The 21225-nt window shown below is 42.0% G+C and overlaps 1 protein-coding gene across 5 annotated transcripts in view; it reads left to right on the top strand.

The window, feature by feature from the left end:
- The window catches only part of MAPK10 (mitogen-activated protein kinase 10), a 794060-nt gene that overhangs the window by 382820 nt on the left and 390015 nt on the right, over positions 1–21225 (top strand). For all 5 annotated transcript variants that reach the window (XM_069236167.1, XM_069236182.1, XM_069236175.1 and 2 more), the window contains one exon: positions 9709–9878. In XM_069236167.1, coding sequence (XP_069092268.1) covers positions 9709–9878 — 170 coding nt within the window. The remainder of the gene's footprint in view (positions 1–9708; positions 9879–21225) is intronic.

The following is a 21225-nucleotide window of genomic DNA, read 5'->3' on the forward strand; positions in this document are numbered from 1 at the left end:
GATCTCACCTTCTCTTGTCAAAAACAGGCTTCGCTGCATTCGTCTTTATTGGATTCATGAAATAAAAGCATTTCCACCTCTTCTACTTTGTACTGAAACACACCTTTCATGCTGAATGTTTTTGATGGCATGCATGCTTTTGAATGATTTCTTCTCTAAGTGCCTAACTATTTTCTTTAAACACGGTGGTGGAAGAAGAATTAAGGAAAGATAACAAATAAAATGGCATTTCATGAGTATCAATTTCTTATTCAGGAATTGGTGCAGAGTCCTGAAGCAATAGTTTCGCTAATCCCTCATTTTTACGAATTTCTAAAATGAGGAAAGTAAGCCTGAGGAAAACAGGCTGGCGAACTTTCATTTCAGAGAAAGGTTTAAGTGACAAAATACCTTATCCATGGAAATATAACGTTCACTGAAAGGGTAAATGTTCGTTTAAAAAAAATGGGCGAGTAGTATTTCTCTTATGTCTCCTGTCACCCGGAACTTAAAAAAGAAAGAAGAGGGCAGTGTGAAAAAGAGGTGTGAAGGTATTGAAGGGAATTGAAGATGTGGGGTTGATGGATGGAGGAACGTGAGAAAAGGCAAGGGAGGGGTGAATGAATTGGGAGGGGGCAACAGGGGGTGCCACACATTAAAGAGGAGGACCGGGGCTGTAGGAGAGGATTAAAAGTGCCAAAAACATCCTGAAGAAAATCATTTTTTATCAAGAGAGGTTTGCCCCAAGTTTGGTTTCGTAAACAAAGTCTTCAAGATTGGCTGGATGACCATATTTCATCAGAACCACTTTTGAAACATTGGTTTTTCATGAGAAGCACATTCAACCAAAGTTTCAGCACTTATAGATTTCATTTCAACAGCACAGGGTGATGACCTCGATACAATACAGACAGAATTTCAAAATTAAGTGTATGGGCTCTGATACCTCCCACTGTGTTGCAGGATAAAACAGAATGATAAATACAGCTATCAGTTGCAAAGCATTCTGAGATGGTGTGCATTTTTTGTCAACATGAGAAAAGCTAGGTTATGAAACTTCGATGTTGCTTGTGTGGTAGCATTCCTTGTACTGTTCTGAAATTGTAATGAATTTTTGCACCATTAATATCTATGCCAAATATAGGATCAATTTGTACTTATAAGCAGTGCTTAATTTGAGCCAGTGGTTGCTGGTGGGGGCCACCAGACCTCATTTTTGTAGACTGGCACCTATTTTTCCTCATCAGACATTTCTCAAGAGCAAGAGAGGAAAAAGCACTCACACAGACTGGAAAGGAGGAGGAAGAGAAAAAGAGAAAAATCATCACCAAGAAACCTGCAAGATCCTGCAAGAGTGAGATGAAGGGGCGGGGAGTCTCTGGTAGTGAACTAAAGAGGCCTGCGGTGGATTCAGGCAGCTTTGGTAATCAGTATGCTGATTGCGGACTTCTAGGCACAGCTTTGGCCACTGCCACTTATTCATTGTTGAATTAAGCACTGCTTACAGAGTTCTGATTGAATAACATTGTTGGGTTTAAAGCACATTCAGTGGGCAAACATTGTGAAAGATATAGTGTCACGACGTCAGTAAGCCTAGGGAGCGGAGGGCAATGGGGTAGGTTTGGTAGGACGGGGTATGAGGACGGTGGAGTGAGGGTGGAGAGGAGGACTCTGGAAAAGGGATAGAGGGGGGACAGGTAAAAGGGATACTGGCCATAACCAATAAACAGAATCAGACTAACAGTGATGCCAATAGCAAGCCAACAATTTCCAGTTTCCAACTGTGAGACAATACTGCTTTTAGAGTTGGCCAGTAAAGGTCACCTAATATCAACGTGTAAATAAATGCACGTTACTTTACGCATCCTATTAATTTCCTATGGAGTTCTATGTATTGAGATGGGGTGTTGGATTTGTCAATGATAGCATGCCAGAGTGTCAGAAAGTTGAATTATGATTATAAGGTGAGTATCCCATATCTGCTAAGAAGTTGCTGCTAGGCTTGTTCTCCCAGTAGGCGTTCCTGATAAAGATATAATAAGCAGGAGCGACGAAGAGTCCTGTGTAGAGAAAGTGCTGCTGAGGATCTAAAGAAAAGAAAGAAATAGCAAAATCGAGATCAATTGTTCATTTAGGAATTGTTCCTGTCCCGCTGTAAAAATGCAATTTTTGCAAAGTTGTTGCAATCTGTTGTGAATACGTGCATAGTGTTTCATGGGTTTGACTGCAAAACTAGCCTATTTAAACAGCTGGAGTGCTTGTTTATGCTTCAAAGTCCATTAACTGATTATTGGAAAGGGAAACAACTGATTGTGAAGTATTCAGTGATCATTAAACAATTTGGCAACGCAAAGTGTGGATTGGAATAAATGAATTCCTACACCCACAAAATAAGACATGTCCTGTGAATTCTGCTCTTTGCAAAGCAATGTAAGTTCCCACCTGACCCCTTTCCCAACATAGAATGAACATTAAGCTATAGGGAGTTGTGTCCCTCCAGGGCCCCTCAAAGGCAAAAGGGAAACTCAGTAGTTACTCCATGACAGCACACCATCTTCTTTCCCTGCTGCAGGAAGTATGTCCTGGGACTTCTGAGTGTATGTGACCCCCTGGACATCACTGGTAAGCGGCATCTGAGCAGGATGCTCACAGTCTTGCACTGTAGTGGCAACATCCCCACTGCAGTGCAGAGGCTGGTTCTGCCCCCAATGTCCTCTTTTTAAACATTTGACACCTTTATGGCTCATTTATGTGAGAAGTTGAAATAATATCTGTGAAGCTGCGATGTCCTGGACTTCAAAAGCTCGACCACCCTCATAATCATACTCAAAAGGTCAGGGATGAGACTGGTGTGCAAAGAGGGTGGTATAGCCATCTCCTAGTAATCATTTCAAAGAGGGCACACATTAAATGGGGAAAGGGACTGAAATCATCCATCACCCACTAAAAGGCAAAAAGGGCTCAGTAATTGTATGGAAGTTAACATTCCTCACATTTCTGCTCATCTAATTTGCTTTTGTCTACAGATTGGATGCAAATTAAGTGGACCTGAAGTCCACATCTAGCTAGCCAACGATCTGTGTGTTTTGCCCTTACCATCTCTCCAGCTAGCCATCTCTGCGTGCCTGATTGTATGTTGATTCACTGTGTGTGCATTGTGTAGGATCCAATGTGAGCCTGTATGTGTTTGGCTTTGTGTAAAGTGCTGTGCGTTGTTCACAGTACATGGCTATATATCTGTCTGTCAGATGGCCTGTCTGCAAAGAACCCCATAGGTATTTGTGCATGGATGTCTGTATGTTCGCAGGTCTATGAAGGGTTGTCTGTAGGTGTGTTCGCCCGCATGTCAAGGTAAGTGTTCTGCAGTTTGCACATGTGCATTATCTTTGTGGATTTATGTGTGAATGTGTGTTTATGTTAATTGTCTGTGTGCCCATGTTCTTTATTGAAGATAAATCTATTGACTTTGTCAATGCTGGTTTGGAGGTGTGCTTAACCTTTACTACTCATTTCTTGGATTATATATATATATATGTATATATATATAATTATATATATATATATATATATATATATATATATATAATTTTATATATATATATATGTATATATATATATATATATATGTGGAATTCAGGAAAGTAAACTTGTACATACCTATATTTACACTTACACTGTCAGTAATTCTGTCCTCAATATTTTGTCTGTGATATTCTGAGAGCACAATATTGCCGAGTTGATAGTACTGGGGCATATCAAATAATATCAAATGATCAGCAAAGAGACATTTGATGATCCAGCCAAATCAAGAATTTCATTGGTTTTGTTTTTTAATCTTAAAGTTGTTGATATTAGGTCTGTATAAGAAGTTAGGTTATTAATTGAGAGCGGAGAGAGCCCCACTTAAATAATGAACACAATGTTAGTCAAGGTGAACCACAACAGTCACTAAATAAACCTGTGCTGATCCCTCTGGTAGCTTTGCTCAAAAGCAGTCAGGCTAAATGTAGAGGCAATGTGTTAAGTCTTCATTCATTACTCAAAGAGTAATAAAGTGAAAATAAAACACAAAGCTAAAATCCCAGAAGATATAAATATCAATAAAAAGTGGCATAAAAATGACAAAACTCCAATTAGCAGAACTGAGATCATGATTCTTCTAGTTGTAGGTGAAAATAGCAGCAAAAAACACAAAGCGCCACTCGTGGTTATCTGGTGGGGCTGGACTGGATCAAAGTCACAGGTTCAAGCCAAACATGATGAAGCATGGGTTGGATACAGGAGCCAGGGTCATTCCAGTAAAGAGTTTACCTTCTCTGAGTCTAAGTCCATGCAAGGAGTCTCAGCTTGAGCTTCGCATTGGTGGGGGCAGCAAGGACATCATTATCAGCGCAAGGAGCAGGGCACTTCAGGAGCTTCACGTTGGTGAAAGATGCTGGCAGTTGCTGTTTGGCACAAAGAGCGGGCTGCTGTCAGATCTTCATGTTGGCAAAATATACCACAACCATTGCTGATGGAAGGAGCCCACTCACAGCCACAAAGAGCCCCAAACTTCTAAATTTTCACCTGTAGTTGAGGTCTTGAGTTGTAGGAGTACACTCTGATGCCAGCCAAGTGTCTAGGACACAGGAGCATCTCTTGGAGATCAGGACTCACTCCAGCAAAGAGCAGCAGCGGGCGCAGGCAGGTCCAGTAATTGCCAGTTAGCTGGTCAGTTGCTTACAAGGCCCCTGGAAGGTTATTTTATCCCTGGAGTTCAAACAGGAGGCCAGCCAACTCAACCTTTCAGTCACCTCTGGTGATTGTAGGTTTGAGGCAAGCAGGCCCAGTCTCCCATCCCCAGACAGCAGGGCACTCCTCCTTCTGAATCTTCCATGGGTCCAGGAGTGTCCTGATGAGGAGTTTTAAGTTATGGGTGTTCTACTGCCATCACTCTCAATGGATGCTCCAAGTTGATTTCAAGTGAGCCTTTTGGACCAGGTTGCGGCCAGCGGGCTGACACACACAGCTGTTCAACTTACCTCATAGCAACCAACCCACCCCAATAATTTTCTGGACTCTTCCTCCTGTTGGGGGTGGTGCTTTGGCAGAAGACACCTTTGACATTTTCCATACTGCTTTACCCTCTTTTTCCCAGAATCCTCTCACAAGGATTTCTGGAATACATCCTCCTTTTCCGAGATGGCCACCTTACCATTGCTATGAGGTGTTTCCCAATCCAGTAGGACTGATCTGAGTCTCCTTGCCTAGCAAAACTGCTTGCTCTCTGTTGGTGCGTGTCCTGAATCCTAATTAGTTTTGGAATTTCCTGGTTCTCCAGCCATTTAGTTCCAGCACCTGTAATTTATTTTATATCCTAAAATCTCCTGCTCCTTGGAGTCGTGCCTCCTGTCCTTGGGCTGCTACTGTTACCTGAAACCTTGCTGTCAGCTAGGACGTTTTTTGCCATCAGAATTTTTGCTCCTTCCAGGGCATATTCTGAAAGGCACCATTCGCTTAGGCACCTTCATGTGTCAGCGGCATTTTGGCTGCTGGAAGGAGTCACTCTTACCTCTCCCAGACCAAGCCTGTAAAGATCTGAGCTTCTCAACCTCCCCACAGTCAGAGGTTACTCACTAGGCATCCGGCTCATGAGAGAGGGGGTCATCCTTATTCCTAGTGCTAACTTGTGAATGGAGGATGCCCCTTTTATCTAATCTTCCCACTTTCCTGGGTATGGCTCCCAGCTGTCTATGGTTACAAAGGCAGGCAGGCTGGCCTTCGAGTGAGCTGCATGTGGATTGGTAGTGGGCAGGCAGCTGCAGAAAATAGGAAAGGGATGGGCACAGTCCTCATGCTAACTTTTGAAGCAATGGGAGGTCTGAGTACAACTCCCCTACCCCCAGGCCATCCTGCTCAGGAGAAGAACATCCTAACCCTCACCCAAGGCCCTTTTATCCCAATGTGTGGAACGAATACACATCACAATACAGGAGATCTGGACTCTGGCAGAAAGGCACATTTGCTATAGTAGAAAACTGCATTCTAAAAGTTATGTTTTCATAATAGTAGCTTCAGTCACACTTTACCATTAACGAGGATATTAAAATACAATTCTAATAAATAGAAGAAGCATTTGTCTATCTGTTCTCATCTGGAGTTATCACTTATTTAGTGTTGCCATAGAGAACAAGCATTTGCAATGCAATGGGTCTCGCGTTTGCTCGAGTTAGCGCTATTAGCGTTGTAAATTCTTAACTGGACTTTTCTTGCCACATAAATTGAAAATGAAAAGTAAAACAGTTGACATAAGCGAGCTGATTCAAAGCGCCATGGCCGCCATGAGCATGAGCGCAAAGGAGAGACACAAAATGAAAACATGGCTCAGCAGTTAAAAAAAATACCATTGAATGAAGAATTGCATCGAGCCGCGAGGAGAAAGGATCGCGGCTTGGATTAAAGGGAAAATTGACACCAGACGGGAGGAGTGAGGCGGAGCCATCACACACTGGAGGAAGTATGACGTAGTGTGATGGCCAACAACAATATTCTCTTAGTGAATGCTCCTTGGACTGGAACTTGGTGTGCAAAGGAGGAACATTTACCACAATGCACTAATAAAAGTGAAGCATTTAAGACAAGCACAACAAAGAACGAGTGGCAAGAGTGGGCGTGACTTAAACCTTTATACTGAAAACAGCATGTCTCGCAGAGAAGGAGCATTTCCTGCCTGTGCTCGACCTAAAAACGACTTTAGGAGTTTTTGCACTGGCAGGACATGCAAAACTTAAATACACATGTCCCACTTTCTACATACTAAAAACCCTGCAGGTGCCTTCAGGGCCTGACTTTTAAGTTTTAAAAGGGAAGGTTTAGACCTGACAAAAGGTGCATCAGCCCTTGAAGCACAAAATTACACAGCGGAAAGCATTCCTTGCACTGAGTGGCAGCAGTAAATTCCAGACACCCAATGTCACTCCGAAATTGCTGTTTTCAGGCGAAATTTGACTCGTTGTAATTGTCTAGTTCATAAAACAGTTCAGCAGACAAATCTTGTGATCTGTGGGCGGAAGTGGATTCACTTTTATTAACTACACTTATTAAACAATAGACTTCCACTTAAAGGTGCAGGTACATTTTGTGCACACTAGTTAACAGTCTGTGCGCCACTGATCACTGTGCTTCAAACTTGCATACAGCATGGAATGTGGCCCCAGATTTCTTTAAAAAACTATGAGGTAAACCATTTCTATCTTTACTATGTACTCTAGTGAAAACGCCCTCGACAAAATAAGTGATTTGAGGGTTATGTCTTGACTTTATGAAATTAAACCTAATAACATTAGGTTGATCCAAACATCTGTGGTTATGTTTAAGAAATCTGTTTCGTCTGATTGAGTGAATCTAGAAGCCAGGGTACGTTAAATAGTGCACAACTGGTGCAGTGTAAACTTACACCGTAATTTGCTGCAACGAGTGCGAAAATACAACATTTGTACTCGGTAAACTCTTTAAAAGTATATTTTTTGCCAGCTTATGAAAATCTAATTTTTGCTTGAGGTCATTGGTGTAAATGTCCAGCCCTGCAAATTACCACGCATTTGCGGCTCGAATAACACACTTTAATGCTGTCAGCATCACTGCACTAAAATGCTAGGTCTCGCTATAGCAGCAAGCTAGATCCTATGCGCGACAAGGGTCTTCCGCTGATTGAGTCACAGGAGTGGTGGTTCACTTCTTAGCGGCCTGTGCAGTGAGCCAGACCCAGGTCGAGGAGAGGTACGTTTGTATGTAGATCTTAGCCTGGGTCCAGGAGTTACGTACTTTAAGGAAATTACAATTGTGACATTATTTTAATGGCTCCATCATCCGGCGCTGTTCGTGTTCTAGCCCTCAGTGCTGCAGCCTGTGTCAAGAGTACAGAGAGAAGCAAGTCTGCGTACTGCTGCTTAGAGCACTGTGACATGGCCTCCATTTCGAGGGAGGCCAGTCATGAGTCCATGCCTCAGCATCCCACCGGGACCCACTCTGACAGGGAGACATTCTCTGAAGGGAGCAGCACTGGCAACCCAGACTGCGAGGCTGGCTCAGACCGAACTAATTTGGAACTAGGGGGGCACATGTACGAATATTAAGTTTTGCGACTCGCAAATTGTGAGTCTTAGCGACTTGCAATTTGCAAGTCGCAGAACCTGATGTACAACATTGTCAATGACACTGTTTGCGATTCTTAATGTGGTATCAAATGACCTACCTCATAAATATTCATGAGGTAGGTTGCAATTTGTGACCCCATTGGGAATGGCCGCCATCACAGGGATGGTGGCCTTCAAGGGACAGTAGACTACCATGTCTTTGACTGCTTCTAAATAAAGCAGTCTTTTTTTTAAATGCAGCCCGTTTTCCTCAAAGAAAAATGGGATGCATTTCAAAAACAAAATTGAAAAGTTTTCTTTTCATTTTTTCAGAGCAGGCAGTGTCCATGGGACCACTGCCTGCTCTGAAAAAATATTTTAGCTACCATTCACAAAGGGGAATGGATCCGGTGGGGACCCCTTCCCGTTTGCGAATGGGTTAGCACCAATTTAAAATTGGTGCTAACTGTGATTGTTTTGTGACCGCATTCACGGTCACAAAACAATCCTACATCGCAGTGCGACTCGCAATTAGGAAGGGAATGCACCTTCCTAATTGCGACTTGCAAAACCTTTATGCGATTCGATAAATATATAACTGAATCGCAAAAAAGGGTCTGTACATCGCAAAATGCTTTTTTTTCGTCGCAAACGGCCCGATTCTGAGAATCGGGCCGTTTGCAAAGAGTAAAAAACTTTGTACATGTGGCCCTAGTTTCCTTAGCACAAGTCATCCGAGCACTGGATCTGAATTCTTTTTAAACCTCCCACCCGCAGCATTTTTTCTAGGAAAAAACATACACCATACACTCTCACAATGTTTCAAGAAAGTAAGGCACAGACAGAGAGTCAAAGTAATGGTGCCACCTTATGTTGATGAAATTGCAGTAAATCTGACCTAAACTAATCACTAAGCTAAGAGAAAAATCCGATTGTGGCTTTACAGTACAAACGTAATAGAAATACTATGTTTAGGGCAGCATTGCAGTTTTAAAGAAACGCAAGAGTAAAACCATTTTTAAATGTTTGCTTTACGTCTTATAAGACGTTCTTTTAACAGGCCTGTTTTTTTCAACTTGCCAGCCTGCTTCTCGGGGGTTTCATTTTGCCCCCGAGGAAGTGTCACTGGAAATGTCACACACTGGGCAGTAGAATGTCACTCATAAATACACTGAAACTGTCACACATACACGGTCTGAAAACTTGACCACTACTAATGTCTTTCTAGTACTGAGTGGCAGGTACAACTGGTTGTCAGTGCTCATTTTATTTTTCCAGTGGTAAAATGGTGCAACATTTCAAAGCAGAATTTTTGCACTTAGAAATCTGGTTTTGGAGTGTCTCAGCAGTTGTATTACATTTGTAAAATTGTAGTTCTGCTAAGTTTTGTAAATTTAACAAGCATGTCCTACTAATGGTTTTAATTTCTGTTGTGGTCGCTATTATTGCATGCATTTTATCTTATTGGTCGTTCGGGGTGGAGACTAATTTTCAAGCACTGACACATAAAGTGGGGCAAGAAATATTTACACAAATAAATGACTTTGCAATTCTGCGGAAACTGATTCATTGTGCTGAATTTGTGCCTTTCTCTTCTTTTTGTTGTGAATCACAGGGATTCGGGAAACAAGTGGATGTGTCATATATCGCCAAACATTACAACATGAGCAAAAGCAAAGTTGACAACCAGTTCTACAGCGTGGAAGTGGGTGACTCGACCTTCACAGTCCTCAAGCGCTACCAGAACCTAAAGCCCATTGGCTCGGGAGCTCAGGGTATAGTTTGGTGAGTGTGGCTTGCACTACTTTGACTGTATTGGGGCATCGATTGGGAGCATCGATTGTTTGGGAGAACCTGCTTCCCCACTCAACTACGGTCAATGTTGTCCTTCTCCTGGACCACTTGAGCGCAACGGTATTGATGTTGTATAAACGAGATAGCGCAGTTTTGCACTGAAGTTGTGCATCACCTGTTGAGTGTGAAAAAAGGTATATGCACTGCCTGACAAGGGAAAAAAGGTGTATGCCCTGAGTGGCCAGTACAAAAATGATGTTTTGCAATGGTCGGTGAGTCTAAATGTCAGTGCAAGCAAATTTGATTATAAAACTACACCAGCGTTAGTGCGATCTATGTAAAACAAACATTTTTGTGCAACCTTTCAACACTGGTGCAAAGTGTGTAATCTGCCTGATAAACCCATTTGCATTGGATTTTTACAGATTCTTTATCATTTTCCTGCATCATAAATTGTTGTCAAATTTACAAGGCACAGAACTGAAAAAAAATCTGTTTAACTTTACCGTCTATTGTGAGTGTGTGAGTTAGCAATTGTACTGGTGATACAAGAATGAAAAGTTTATGAACTACCGGTTGCCTCTGTAATTCTGGGGATCCATCTAGTGCTTAATTTGAGCTGGTGGTTGGTTGTGAGACCCTCATTTTTGGGGATTAGCACTTATTTCTGTAATCTGATCTACTGGGACAAGGCCCTGCTCTTTAATTTAGCAAGACGCACAGGGCTAGTGAGTGCTTGAACCAAAAGCACATTTTAGGAGTAGGTGAGATAACAGCAGCATAACTCAGTTCCATCAAAACACATCAAAGTGATACAGGCCTGCAAGTGTGCCTCTTCTATACTGGTAGGATGAAGATTCTGCAGTTGTGCTCTCTAGGTGTTTGGCCTTTTCTACTACAGGATGTAGGCAGTGCTTAATTTGTAAAAGATTAAGTACCGACTCCCAAAGTTTTGTTAAGACACCTGTGGCAGGCACTTTCGAGAGTCGGGGTGTTGAATACCAAGGCTTCATAGTCTTATTCCACCTGATGCTTCTTCAATACACCACCCCACACTCCCTGCCTCTAATCTCATTCTTGCAGGTACTTTTTCATCCTTACGTCCTCCCTTTGTGACAGATTTTCTGAATTACTCCTCCTCTTTCTTTCTTCCTTTTGTGTTTTTTACTCTCTAGCAGCGGATCAATGTCTGTTCAGGAAAAATAAGCGTTGTCCCTAACAATAAGTGCCGGTGGGGCCTACCGGCAACCACCAACTTAAATAAAGCACTGTAGCAGTCATTAGCTCATGTGCATGAGGGGCTCATTTTCCTTGTTGCATTAGTGCACTTGCCACCCTTTTGCATTCTTTATGGCTTTTTTCCCCACACACATTTTTTATCTGCAGAACCTTACCAGTCAGGTCGGTTTCCAAGGTTGTTGTCAGGTTCTCTCCACAGAAAAATAGTTTGCCTTGTAGCCTCTGCTTGAGCCCTATCAGAAAAGAGCCTTGAACATGTCACTAGAGAAACAGTGTTCAGTTATTTGCCCTTTTCTCAAGTAATCCTGTAAATTTCACTTAACATGTAATGTTAAGAATGTTTGTAGCTCACACTATCATAGATTTGAGGACATTTTGGATACAGCATCAGAATGGATCACTGTAATCAAAGTTAACAAACGTGGAAAGACTGAAGGCTAAGGTGGCTTTACCAAGGTCTTTCACCACATGTTTCACCAGAGAGCACTCAACTCACTGAGCCAAGGGCTGGCTAAGGCAGGGGAATCTGCTGTGCGAGTACTTCAAGCATGGCCAGCTTATGATCTAAATAGTATCGCCTTCAGTGCTTTGTGGAAGTCCACATGATGCAGCAGAGAGTGAGTTAACATTTTCACTTTATTAGTGTCGAGTGCAAATCGTTCTGTCCCTGTTGTTATCTCTATATGGGCTTGTAACCACTCCCATGCCTGGCCCATCACTTTGGTTGGTTCGTGGGGTTGCCTTTTACAATTTGCTTCATTTCATTAGTCAAAGGCATGCATATGTCTTGCCTTTTCCGGTCTTTAGCCCTCCTCGAGCGCACCGGCCAACTACTGAAAACATGTGATGCTCCGTGTTTTCAGCCTGGTTTCTAGACTACCTTGTTACATGGATATATACACTATTGTGGTTTACTTGGATAATTGCACGTTTGCTCTTACGTTTCACTGCAGCCGACTTCTGTTCCCTTTTGTGTGTTTGCTTTGCGCTCATGGCGGATGTCAGCTCGCTTATGGGAAACTGTTTTACTTTTCAGTTTATGTGGCAAGAAAAGTACGGTTAGGAGTTTACAACGCTAAAAGCTTTAACTCGAGGAAAAGCGAGACCCATTGCATTGCAAATGCTTGTTTACTGTGCAATCCCTAGCCAACCATTTATAACACGGTTGCAACTATTCTACTTTTAAAGACTGTCTTTAAAAGACTGTGTTTTGTTTAGGTTTGTACTGACATGCATATCTTCACGTTATGAGACTCATTGTGCAAACAGCCAAACCCTGCCTATTTGCAATAAATACATGCAGAGGCCCAAAGATTCACATCACCTTTACTTTCAGTATCCAAGTCTCACTGGCTGTTTTCATTCCTGCTTTCTCTCTTTGTAACTGTTTCCCTATCGTTGTCTCTCTCTTTTTCGCCCCTTATTTCCTTTGTATCTTGGTTAAATCTGATGCCGAAAAGTAAATACAAGTCTAAATAATGAGCACCAGTGCTCACCACCTGCAAGCAATCTGTGCGAATCAAGAACTGAATGCAAAGGTGTGCACTGTAAACATACAGCAGCAGGGGAAATTCTGTTCAAGCTGAATAAGAAAGATTGCAGCATCCACCTTAAATCTTACCATTGGTCCATTCTGGTTTAACTTTTGATTGGGTGCTGCTAGATAGCGCTCTGCGCGGTCTTGAGGCCACCTGTGGTTTGAACAGGATTTTCGTTGAAACGATTGCAGAGCTGATGTGGGTACGTCACTTTTTGCACCGACACAAGCCATCTATTTTGCTTTTGTTTACAAAACACAAATTAGGTCATAATCGTATAGATCTAGCAAACAACCATAAAAGAAGTTGCTATAAATCATTATTTGATAATCCGCACTTAATTTGTGGGCAGTGTCTTCACCTATTTAATAGGACCAGAACTCTTTGCCACCTCCTGCAGTGTTCTGGTCTGGCTGCAATGCTGCTGGAATTCACAGAGCAGAAGACTGTTTATCAGCTATTTTGATATTTCCACAGGGGTCCAAGGAAATAGAAAATGTACAGCCAATGCAGCTATCCTTGTGTTGTATTGGTAGTCCTTGTTTGACCGACCATAACGGCAATAAAGGATGGAGGGTGATTCACGCTTTTGGAAAGTGTGAATGTTGCTCTATGGCCTGGCCACGCGTGAAGCTAACAGGACAACTATTAGAGTTGTTCAGGGGCTCTAGCTAGTAGTAGCACTGCAGCTTCTGCCAGCTAATGACATGATTAACAAGCATTTGCAATGCGATGGGCCTCTCGTTTACTTGAGTTGGAGCTATTACCTTTGTGAACTCCTAACTGGACTTTTCTTGCCACATAAACTGAAAAGCAAAACAGTTTCACATAAGGGAGCCGACGGCCGCCGTGAGCACAAAGCAAACACACAAAAGGAAATAGACGTTTGTTAGCAGTGAAACGTATTAGCAAAAGTGCAATTATCCATGTAACAATGTAGTCCAGAAACCATGCTGAAAACACGGAACCTTGCATGTTTTCTGTAATTGGCTGGTGCGCTCAAGGCGGGCTAAACACCTGAAAAGGATTGACATTTGCAAGCCTTTCACCAATAAAGTAAAGCGAATTGTAAAAGGCAAGCCCATGAACCAATGAAAGTGATGGGCCTGACATGAGTGTGGTTACAAGCCCGAAGAGGGATAATAACAGGGACAGAGCGCTTTGCGCTCAACCCTAAAAATAGAGGAAGGTTAGCCATTTCTTTCCGGCCCCTTGCTAAGTCTTTCACAATTGATGCCTTCAAAAGTATTTGTAACACAGAAACATGATATTACTCAGTAACACTAAGGGTAATGCTAATAGGAGTGTGGATTCAGATAAGATGGATCGTTTGTGGAACTTCATATTCTCCAAACATAGGTTGAAGTTTGAGATCAGGATGCAGCTTAGCGAGGCAATTTGACCTACATGACTGCTGTAACTCAGACCAGTTCTCACATGCATGAGAAGTCCATGAATGAACAAAGTGCAAGCGAAAGTTGATCAAACATACAGATACTCACAATAAGTATAGTAGCAGCACCTCCCTTAAAGGAGCAAATATTTTTTCTATAAACTCACCACTTGAGCAATGGCATTAGCCTGACAAAAAAATCACTGGTGACTGGAAAACCAGCATTATAGTTGTAATGGATGACTTGACTTATGTTTGGGCGATGGAGTTGAAAGTAAGAAACTGAAAGTTGTTTTGCATCTTCAATGTTAATCCCAAATGTATTCTAGTGATTTAATGCAAGAAATGAACAGGGGCGACTTCTCCTCCGGACGTGTCGCCCCCTGCTCAGAGTCAGGCAGTGACAAATATAAAATAACAAAATACTTTTATTAGCATTTTATTTCTCACTGTCTCTCTGACAGCCTGTCTCTCTGATAGCCATGGCGGGCGGGCTGGCCCATAGGGAGGAGGAGTGGTGGCCGCTGTAGAATGCACTTGTCAGTTTTGCTGGCTGTCTTAGGATGGCCAAACCGACATGCACACTTACGTTTCTCCACCCCAGCTGTGTTACACTGCCAGATGGAGAAATAGCATTGGCTCCCCGTGCCTGAACGAGCATCAGACCAGCCCACTAAGGGCAATCCAGGCATAGCTCTCACGCTTGGTATAGCATGAGAGCAGAGTCTGGATTGGGAGCCTGTACTTTTGTGTCCCAATGACTGCTGCTGGGAGGACAAGGAACACCAAGGCAGCCGGCGCAAGTACCGGAGCAGCAGGTATTTATAAAAAATTATCCCCTGCTTCCACTTTTGATTGCCGGCAGCCATCACTAGGAATGAACTCAGCAGAAAGCTTGTTCAAGGTTGGCTATAAGCGTAATTGGCAAGCTGAAGGAGAACATGGTATATTCAATGTCTTCTGAGATTACATTTTAACACGTGCCAGCATTAAATCCTTCATGGCCTAAAGACAACACTTCAAACACTAGCCACGCCCAATTGAAGAACCCTATAGATATAGTAAGAGTAACATGTTCTTTATATAGAACTTGACAGCACTCTTGTGTCATTTTTCTACACACTGAAATTAACAAGTTATACAATTATTCATTGTAAGGGTATTCATATGTTACATGTTAGGCTACTTTAATTGTATAAAATGCAATGGAATATTTAATGGTCCCCTTTGAAATATGGGCTCTACCATCATAAAGACAGGCCCCAAACCACTCTTCCTCTCCAGAGTTTTACCCTTGCCCAGCCACTAGGATTAAGAACCAGTAAATGAAACATAAATACAATATGAAAAGAAACACATTATATAATATGGGAAATATAGTTTTTTATATCATAAACCACAAGATGAAAGCCTTGGCATAAACCAAAAGGTTTTGTGCCATGACAGTGATGTTTTTTGTCAATAAGGGAAATGTTATTAAAAACAGTCCTTGATATGCCTCACTATACTGTTTGATTATCTGTAGAAGACAGAAGAAAAAATATTATGTGATTCAGAACAAATAGTTGTAGAAAAAAAACAAGCTCTAGTCTATGTTCACTCGATCAATCAATCAATGAGTGATTTGTATAGTGCTACTTATCACCCATGGGGTCTCAAGGTGCGGTCGTAAGGGTGCAGATCAATCCAAGAGCCAGTTCTTAAGGTCCTTCTTTAACTGACTTAGCAAGCGGGCCTGTGTGAGGTGGGAAGGTAGCGTGCTCCAGGTCTGCTCTGTGAGGTAGGAGAAGGATCTGCCTCCAAGTGTGCTCTTCCTGATTCTAGAGGTGGCGGCAAGGGCAAGTTGAGAAGATTGTAGTTGTCTGGTGGGGGTGTAGAAAGATAGTACTTGGTTGAAGCAGGACGGTCCGATATTATGCAGGGCCTTATACACGTGTGTCAGGAACTTGAAGGTGATGCGTTTGTTGAAGGGGAGCCAGTACAGGTCTCTAAGGTAGGAGGATATGTGGCTGCGGCGGGGGAAGTCTAGGATGAGTCTGGCTGCTAGATTCTGAATTCTCCAGAGTGTTTCTTGGAGCTACTTTGTGATTCCACTATAGAAAGTGTTGCCGTAGTCGAGTCTGCTGCTGACAAGTGCGTGGGTGACCTACCTTGCCTCGGTGGGGATCCACTTCTGACTTCTGTGTAGAAGTCTGAGATTGTTGTGCTGCTGCCTGTAAAGATCAGCTAAGAATGGGCTATCGTAAATAGAATGGTCAGGTTTATCTTTGCTTGCATGAATAGGGTGACAGTTTGGTTCTCACTAAATGCCCTATAAAGTAAGGTAAAAAACATACTGTTATAAAATGTTTAATTACGAATTTAATTGTAAAAATGTGTTTGTTGTTTTATATCAGTTCTTACCCCCACTCAACAAAATTTAAATCTTGAAATTAAAATCCTCATATCAGTAAATGAAAATGATAAGAAGCAATGTAAAAATGTTTTGTTTCTCTGGAAACAAATTAGTCATCTGCTGATGCTCAATATTGCACCTTGGGAACAGCGTGAAGTTCTTATAGATTTTCTTTAAAGTTGCTCGTAAGAGTAATTAAATTAGCTCAGAACGCTATCAAAAACTGTCTAAAAGTGTGGTGACAGATATTTAGCAGTTAACTGAAAATGGAACGCATTATTCTTTTGTGTCATTGTGTACCTGGCTAAGAGAACATTGCTTTTGTTCCGTGTCACATGCAAAATAGCTCCTGATTTCTGGTCTTGAAAAATGTGGCTATGATACACCTTTATAGTTTGCAAATTAACTGAGGTTTCCGTCCGACTCATTCCCCTTCCTTGCAAAGCCATTCCTGACATTTGGGGCAATTTGTGCTAAAACCTTCATAAGTAGATATTCGGTCAATTTTGCTTCTGTTCTTTACACACTTTGGGGATTGGAAAGGTACCCAAAGTGTGTGATTTACCCTGGAGTGGCATGGAGAAGTAGCAAAAAATGGCCGAAATTGTTCGGTTTCTATTTTGCAAAAAATGTAGCAAATTGCTGTGTACGAAAGTGTATGTTCTTTCTGAATATTGTATAGACAAACGACTTTCTGACGTTACCCTCTATCCAGCTGTCAAAAATACCGCAGATTTTTCAATTTTGTTAGTGGTGGTCTCGTTTCATAGGGGACAAAGAGGTAAGAACTTCATGGGTAAACATTTTTCTATATATATTTCTAAAGCTAGAAACAAAATCTGAATTCAAGAGGGACTCGTTCCTGCAGATTTCTCAAACGATTTGTTAAACTAAATCATATTGCAAGTAAGTTTTTTAGGCTCAAAACAAACCTGATACTTTATTTGTGTGCCATACAAATGATAAATAGACACTGAAACCCTATTAGTTATTGTTTGTGCACCGCATATTTATATATATATATATATATATATATATATATATATATATATATATATATATATATATATATATATATAAATATATATATATATATATTTATATATATATATATATATATATATATATATAGATATAGATATAGATATAGATATATATCTTTTGTTTCAAGAAAAACAAAGTAGGGACGTTAACCAGTGACATACATTTTCATAGCTGATGTTGGATGAAACTCACGGTTATGGTATATACATATAATATGGTCAATGTTCATTTGCAGAGGACTAGTGGAGAATTAAACAATTATTGCCAGTATCTCATGGAGTCAGAATTTACTATCGTTTAGTACAAGACAAACTCCCCCCAACCCCCCCCCCAACTATTTACCTAGATAGGTTGGCTCTAGATACTTGGGTTGCCCAATAGTTCAGAAATAACTCTTTTCTATGGCAGATTGTGTGAATCTGCAAGTTTTCCTTCTTTAGTGTATGTTGTTTGCAGTTGGAACTGTTCTAGCATCGTGTCCCACTCCATGGCTATTGGTCGCTTGCGTAGTCCCCTATCCTCTTCTCTGTGCAGTGCTGTACTTTCTACCAACCCCCATCGGCACATTTCCTTCCCGCCACTGTAGTACTAAAGGAGGGGCTAGTGATTTCCAGCGCCGCATTATCTGCCTTTAGCCAATAGTACTGCCAAGCCTACAAAACAAACTTCTGTGCGGCCACCTTTTGGTCTTGGGTAAAGCCCCAGTATACGTTGTTCCAGTCTATCCCAGTATAAGTGCTCTGTTAGGGACTTACGTGAGTCTCTAATCCCTTCCCAATAGGGTAACAACTGACAACGTGTCCATATCATGTGCATTAGATCTGCATCTTCAGTGTAGCATTGGAGGTAGATGTATGGCTCTGTGGAGAGGAGGGCGTGAATCTTAGAGGGTGTCAATAGGCTCTATGAAAAATCGTACATTAAATAAACTTAAACAGTGAATTATGGGGAATGTGGGCGTCATATTCTAGGAGGAATCGCCATTCTTTGTTGTGTAGCAGACGGGCAATTTCTGCCTCCCACGTGCCTCGCAATAAGGACAGTAAAATCTGGATGTGGGAGCGAATGCCTCTATATAGCCATCTAACTATATGCCTGCCTGTGCCCATCTCATGTATTGCTTGTACTAAAGCGTGTGTTTGGGGTTCTTCCCCCGACCGAGTCCAGTGTGTCTTGATGTAATGCAATATAGCAGCGTGCTAGGAAGAGGGTTCCTGTGAGAGCAAGCATTTGTATGAACTCTGTATGTGTGGTTAGTAGTCCTTACTCAAATAAACCCCCCACTGTTGATACTCCCCTTTATTCCCATTGTCGGAGTGTGGCTGATCAAAGCACCCCTGCAGGTTCAGGAAGGACGCGTAGCGGGCCTTATGGGTATATGGGGTCGTATCTTGTGTAATTGGAAGTGCCGAGCACCAATACGTTAGTGGGTTATACAGTAACAGTGGCATCTGAAGAGGTTGGTGTACCTTCCCGGGTAGTAACAGAGAGTGTAGATAGCCATTACATTTCTGAGCTGGTGTATAGCCTATTTACTGCATCATATTGCAAGTAAGCAGGATAAAGATTTGAATTTCTATGTTTTTCCACCTAACATAAATTTACAAGAATTATATACTGTTGTATTTTTTGGATTATTCTTGTTAAAGGGAGGTATATTTTTTTCCAGTTTTTCAAAAGTGTATGTCACTGCGACATGCAGTACATTTTTATTGTGTTCTTAATAGTCATCAATTCACGGAGAACATCTAAGGAATAAAAACATGGGTGTAAAAGAAAGCTGTGCATGTTTGAAATGTACTCAAGAATCTGAGTTATGGTTATAGATTATTCGTACCACTCCAGGTTTTGGTTTGCCCATATCCATAGGTTATTCTGAGGCCTTTTTTATAGTGTGTTTTTTATGCAAGCCAATTTACAGCCAAATGCCAAAAATATAGAGAAATGTAAAATATAATTTTGTATGCATGAGTGAAGTATGGTAGGACTTTTGCTATTGGCTGCAACTTCGTGAATTGTCTGTCACTTAAATATGAGGAATTTTTGTTTTTTCACCCATACTTTGTCATTTGCAGGTCTATATCGTTATGAAATACATTACGGCCACATCACCCAGGATTCCACTGCCTCTCTAGTTTTTAGAAAAGGCCAGGGTGGGCAGGGTTAATTGGGTGCTAGCTGACCACAGATCCGAATACTGCAGGCTGATCAGGCAGAGAGTGAGAGGGAGATGGTTGTTTGTAGGTCTAGCCTTAACATTTACAGGGCATCTTGGGTAAGTAAATGTGCCCTGGATTCTCCTAGGTCTCTACATTTCAGAAATGCCCATGTTTGCCAGAGATCTCTGAATGCCTGACAGTCCCAACCCCTAATACTGAAGAAATCCCTATTTGAAACTGAGAGGAAATTGGATGCTTTTAGGTATCATTTTGATTTTTACATGGCATTCTGTGCAAGAACATGTGCTGCAATACACACAAGTCACGTCGTTCTGGATTCCTCTTGGCATCTGGTCGTCAGAAATGCTTATGTTTCATACAGTTTCCTGGGTACAAGCCAACCCTGACACCAAATGTGACAGCCACCCTTCCACTCCCATGGAAAATGAGAGGACATTGGGATTTTTTAATTGTGGTTTTGACATATGACTCAGTAGAGGAGGTAAACCACCAATTCTCCCCCCCCCCCACCCCCCCCCCCCATATGGGCCGAATGACTGGTGTCTGAGTGTGGGGACATGCAGCCCAATGCCAGTACAGGCTGCACCCCCACCCAGTTATTAAAAAATAATAATTCCATGGTTTTTAGTAGACTTTCCTTCCACCTGGGTTGAATTGATTGGGATAAACATTTTAATATTCCCCCAAGAAGGGCAGAAATACTTCCAGGGAATGGGGTCCATCTAATGCCAGGACGGGCCTGCTGTTTTTTTCACAATTTTTCCCTGGTGGATGTTTTGTCCTGATGGATAATATCTAAGGTCTAGGGATATGGGTGCAGCCCAATGGCAGGACAGGATGACCCACATTCCTTTATTTAAAAGAAATGTCTGGTGCCTCCAGGGCTGTTTGCCTTTCTTAGGTCCAGGCAGTTTAGGGTTAAACCACCCAATGTCCCTTCCAAGGAATAGAAAGATTATCTGAGCCCTGTGGGTAGAGTGATGCGGGCCTGTGCCAGGGCATGCTGGTCCTTTCCATTGATTTTTACATATATGATACCTGATGTTTAGTGAGCTTTCGGCCACCCCTGGGAAAGGGGGCACAATGGGGATAAACCACCCACTCTTTCCCACCAAGAGAACAGAAAGACTGTGTGGGCTCTCGGTTGAGGGTGATAGCTCAGGCTAGTGAGGCTGCTCCTCCTTGGTAGCATCCCTTTTAGTCTAGTGATATGAAGTCCTGCTTAGGAATCACCCCCTGCAGCTGCCTCAGAACTGGAATCCATTAGGGAGAGACACCGCAGGGAAAGATCCAACCTTCCTAAGGGTCCTCCTCGCCTGCAAATCAGCAGTCAGTGCATTTTATTTGAGCTCCCATGAATCAATAAAACAGAAAGCGGCCAGAGCATTTATCTTTGGCTGCTTTCAGCTATCAGTTTATTGATGTCAGCATGCATGGCTCACTGATCATCATAACAACGCCTTTAGCTGCAGGTGATGCTTATCCCTGAAAAGCGCTAGAGGGATGCTTTAGCCTGAGTGCTAGGAATTGACCTCTACATCCTCCTCAC

Source organism: Pleurodeles waltl, chromosome 1_2 (assembly GCF_031143425.1).
Source record: "Pleurodeles waltl isolate 20211129_DDA chromosome 1_2, aPleWal1.hap1.20221129, whole genome shotgun sequence".
Lineage (NCBI taxonomy): Eukaryota > Metazoa > Chordata > Amphibia > Caudata > Salamandridae > Pleurodeles > Pleurodeles waltl.